Source organism: Salpingoeca rosetta, assembly GCF_000188695.1.
Source record: "Salpingoeca rosetta unplaced genomic scaffold supercont1.5, whole genome shotgun sequence".
Taxonomy (NCBI): domain Eukaryota; class Choanoflagellata; order Craspedida; family Salpingoecidae; genus Salpingoeca; species Salpingoeca rosetta.
The window spans coordinates 1,461,840-1,464,745 of NW_004754929.1; the positions used below are offsets into that span (position 1 = coordinate 1,461,840).

At 56.3% G+C, this 2,906-nt stretch overlaps 2 protein-coding genes across 2 annotated transcripts in view; one reads left to right on the plus strand and one right to left on the minus strand.

Moving 5' to 3' along the window:
- PTSG_02386 (uncharacterized protein) overlaps window positions 1–52 on the plus strand; it is a gene marked incomplete at its 3' end in the record, with an annotated part of 4,477 nt that extends 4,425 nt beyond the window's left edge. The window contains exon 10 of the mRNA XM_004996819.1: window positions 23–52. Within this exon, the coding sequence (XP_004996876.1) occupies window positions 23–52 (30 nt within the window). The remainder of the gene's footprint in view (window positions 1–22) is intronic.
- A 286-nt stretch (window positions 53–338) lies between these two features.
- On the minus strand, window positions 339–2,636 carry PTSG_02387 (uncharacterized protein). The gene is made up of 2 exons (XM_004996820.1): window positions 1,854–2,636; window positions 339–1,630 (listed from the first exon to the last, which is right to left on the minus strand). The coding sequence occupies exons 1-2, from the start codon at window positions 2,007–2,009 to the stop codon at window positions 485–487; spliced, it is 1,302 nt and encodes a 433-aa protein (XP_004996877.1). The 5' UTR covers window positions 2,010–2,636; the 3' UTR covers window positions 339–484.
- Window positions 2,637–2,906: the final 270 nt, after the last annotated feature.

Consider the following 2,906-nt stretch of genomic DNA (forward strand, 5'->3'; position numbering starts at 1 on the left):
GACGATGGGCTCCATTAAACAGCAGCAACAAGCGAAGAAAGGGAAGATCTGACACAAACGCGCAGGAAACACGCGCGCCACTACGTGTTCGAGATACTTCATGAAAGTAGACAGAAGAAACAACAAAAGTAAAAAAAAAAGGGGGGGGGTTCAATATGATGTGTTTGTTTGAGGGGTGGGAGAATCAGTGTGACTAAGAGGAAGAGGACGTCAGTCCACGTGTGCCGCCCACACGCCTCGATGCTCAATGTCATGCATGGCGAAAGCGACAGACAATGACGATGCAAGGTCGACGCAGCGCCATCACCTAGAGTGAAGCAGCTGTGGAAGCGACGCACACACGTACACGAAAAACTCCAAAAAAAAAAAAAAAAAAAGACACACGAGAATGCTTATCCTCACACAATCACAACTCACGACTCACGACACTCAACCACAATCACAACTCACAACTCACGACAACGACGACGACGACAACAATAAATCAGACAAAGACGAGTGTGCCGATGCTGTTCTGCCGCGCGTGGCGTTTCCGCCGCTCCTCCTCCGTCTCTGCAGCGCCATCGCCATCAGCCAAGCGCTGTGATCGTGTGCGCGATGCACGTGCGGACACAGCGGCGCGTGTGGCGCTCGCTGTCGTGGACGTGGATGTGGTTGTGGTTGTGGTTGTGGATGAGGAAGACGAGGAGGACGGGAAGTGGTGTTGCTGCTGCAGCACTGGCGAGGGCAGGGCAGTGCTAGTTGGCGTTGCACTAGTGATGGAAGTGGCGTCTGCGTCGCGTGCGCCCGTCAGCGTCACCTCCTCCCCATCCCGGGGCTGCGCGGCGCTGCTGAGGTACTCTGGCAGAGTGTTTTCCTCCGGCTGACCATACCGCGCCTGCATGCTGGCGATGCTCGCCACGTACTCGTCGTGGTCGTAGGGGAACGTGCCGCCGTTCTCCTGCAGGATCTGGTCCTCGGTGAAGTGCTGGCGCAGCTGCGGGTATCCGCCCGGCAGCAGCTTCATGCGCGACTGCATCTTGCGCGACATGAAGTGGCGCACAATCGGCCACACAAACCGCATGAACAGCGGCGGGTTTACCGCGTACACGCAGCCAAAGCGCAGCGGGAGCTTGTTGGCAAAGGCGGAGAAGAGCTCCCGTGGCACGCGGCTGTCTGCGTTGGACATCTTCGCGCCAGTCATGTCGTTGACAAACACAATGCCGCGGGCCTGGCTCTCGGGGTGGTTCCGCAGCACCATCTCAATGGCGGAGTGCACGGTGCGCACGGCGTAGCGTGGCGGCCACCGCTTGGGGTCTGTCAGGCACAGGCGGATGGTGAGGACATACCGGCCCTGCTTGTCCTTGTTGCCGCACGCCCGCACGCCGCCGCACTCAATGGCGGCCTTGAGCTCGGGGTCCGAGTGCATGGTGTACTCCTCGATGCCGTACTCTTCCCGCCAGACCATGTAGTTGCGCACAAGCTGGAGGGAGCGCTGCATGTCAAACTTGCGGGCGCGAAGGCAGGCAAGCTGCCAGAAGGGCCCCGCCTTCTCAAACAGCGCGTCGCCTTTGCCAAGCTCCTGGAACTCGCGGAACTTGACCTTTTCCGCCTCGGAGTTGAGCGGATACACCAGCTGGCCATCGGCGACCTACAATAAGCGCAACCGTGTGCGTGTGTGTGTGTGTGTGTGTGTGTGTATGCGTGAGAACATGTGGGGGCTGGTAGGAAGGCAGATCTCAGGGATGGTAGTAAGAAGATTTAAGAGGGAGCGCGATTCAACACACAACACACAACACACAACACACAACACACGCACACACACACACGACACACACACACATACTGTCCCTTGTCACGCACGCTGTGCACACCTCAAAGTCGACGCTTCTTGCGACGCGGGAGAAGCCAGAGATGAGATCTTTTGATGTGCGGGGGGACTTGTCCAAGACTTTGTCGATGTCTGGATCTTTCCCCACTTGCGAAGCAGTGGAGGAGGACGACGATTGTCGTCGCAGAAAGGAGGCCATGGTGCGGGGAAGTGGATAAGGGAAAGGGAGGGCTGCTGCTCTTGCGTTCTCGTCACGCTGCGCTGCCGTCCAGAAAGGAAATACAAAAAGGAAGTTCACTCTCGACTTCAGGCAGATGATGCGAAGAGGACAACGGTGGAAAAGAGGGGGGCGTGTGTGTGTGTGTGTGTGTGTGTTGCTGCAGCGATATGACGCCAGGTGGCACAGCGCGCGACAAAAGCAAGAGCCACAAAGAGCAAGCAAGCGAGTGAGCGAGTGAGTGAGTGACGGGGGGGGGGACCAAGAACTCAAGCAACGCTCTGCAACGAAAACGAAGAAGGAACGGCGGGAAACAAAGCACTCTCTCGCGTGCAAAGGTGCCGCCAATCAAAAACCAGCAACACCACGCGGAATCAAATCAAATCAATCAATTGATTCGAAATCCTTTGGCCTTTGCCCTCCTTGCTTGGCCTAAACACAATCACGCGAAGTGTGCTTGCCGCTGCCGCCGGTGGTGGTCGTGATGTGATGCGATCACTTTCCGCTTTCGTTGGCTTGCTTGCTTGCTTGGTTGTCGTTGATTGTGCTTGCTCAGTCGCATGTGGGGGAAGGCGTGGTGCGGCTGTTGTTGTGTTTTGTTGTGTTGTGGCGTGATTTGGCACTGCAATTTTGCCTTTGAATTGCACAAAATCAGCACAGCAAGGCAAAATTGACTTTCTGGGAACGTTACTTTACCGCGGGAAATTCGAAAACAGGCTGACAAGACGTGCGACTCTGACTCAGAGTGGACCAAACACACACACACACACACACACACACACACACACACACACACACACACACACACACACACACACACACACACACACACACACACACACACACACACACACACACACACACACACACGACGGACGG

Bases quoted from the DNA above. Each gene is read 5' to 3' on its own strand.
- PTSG_02387 (XM_004996820.1), bottom strand. From the start codon at position 2,009: ATGGCCTCCTTTCTGCGACGACAATCGTCGTCCTCCTCCACTGCTTCG. The intron at 1,631-1,853 runs GTGTGCACAGCG...CGCTTATTGTAG, and splicing joins CAAGAAGCGTCGACTTTGAG to GTCGCCGATGGCCAGCTGGT.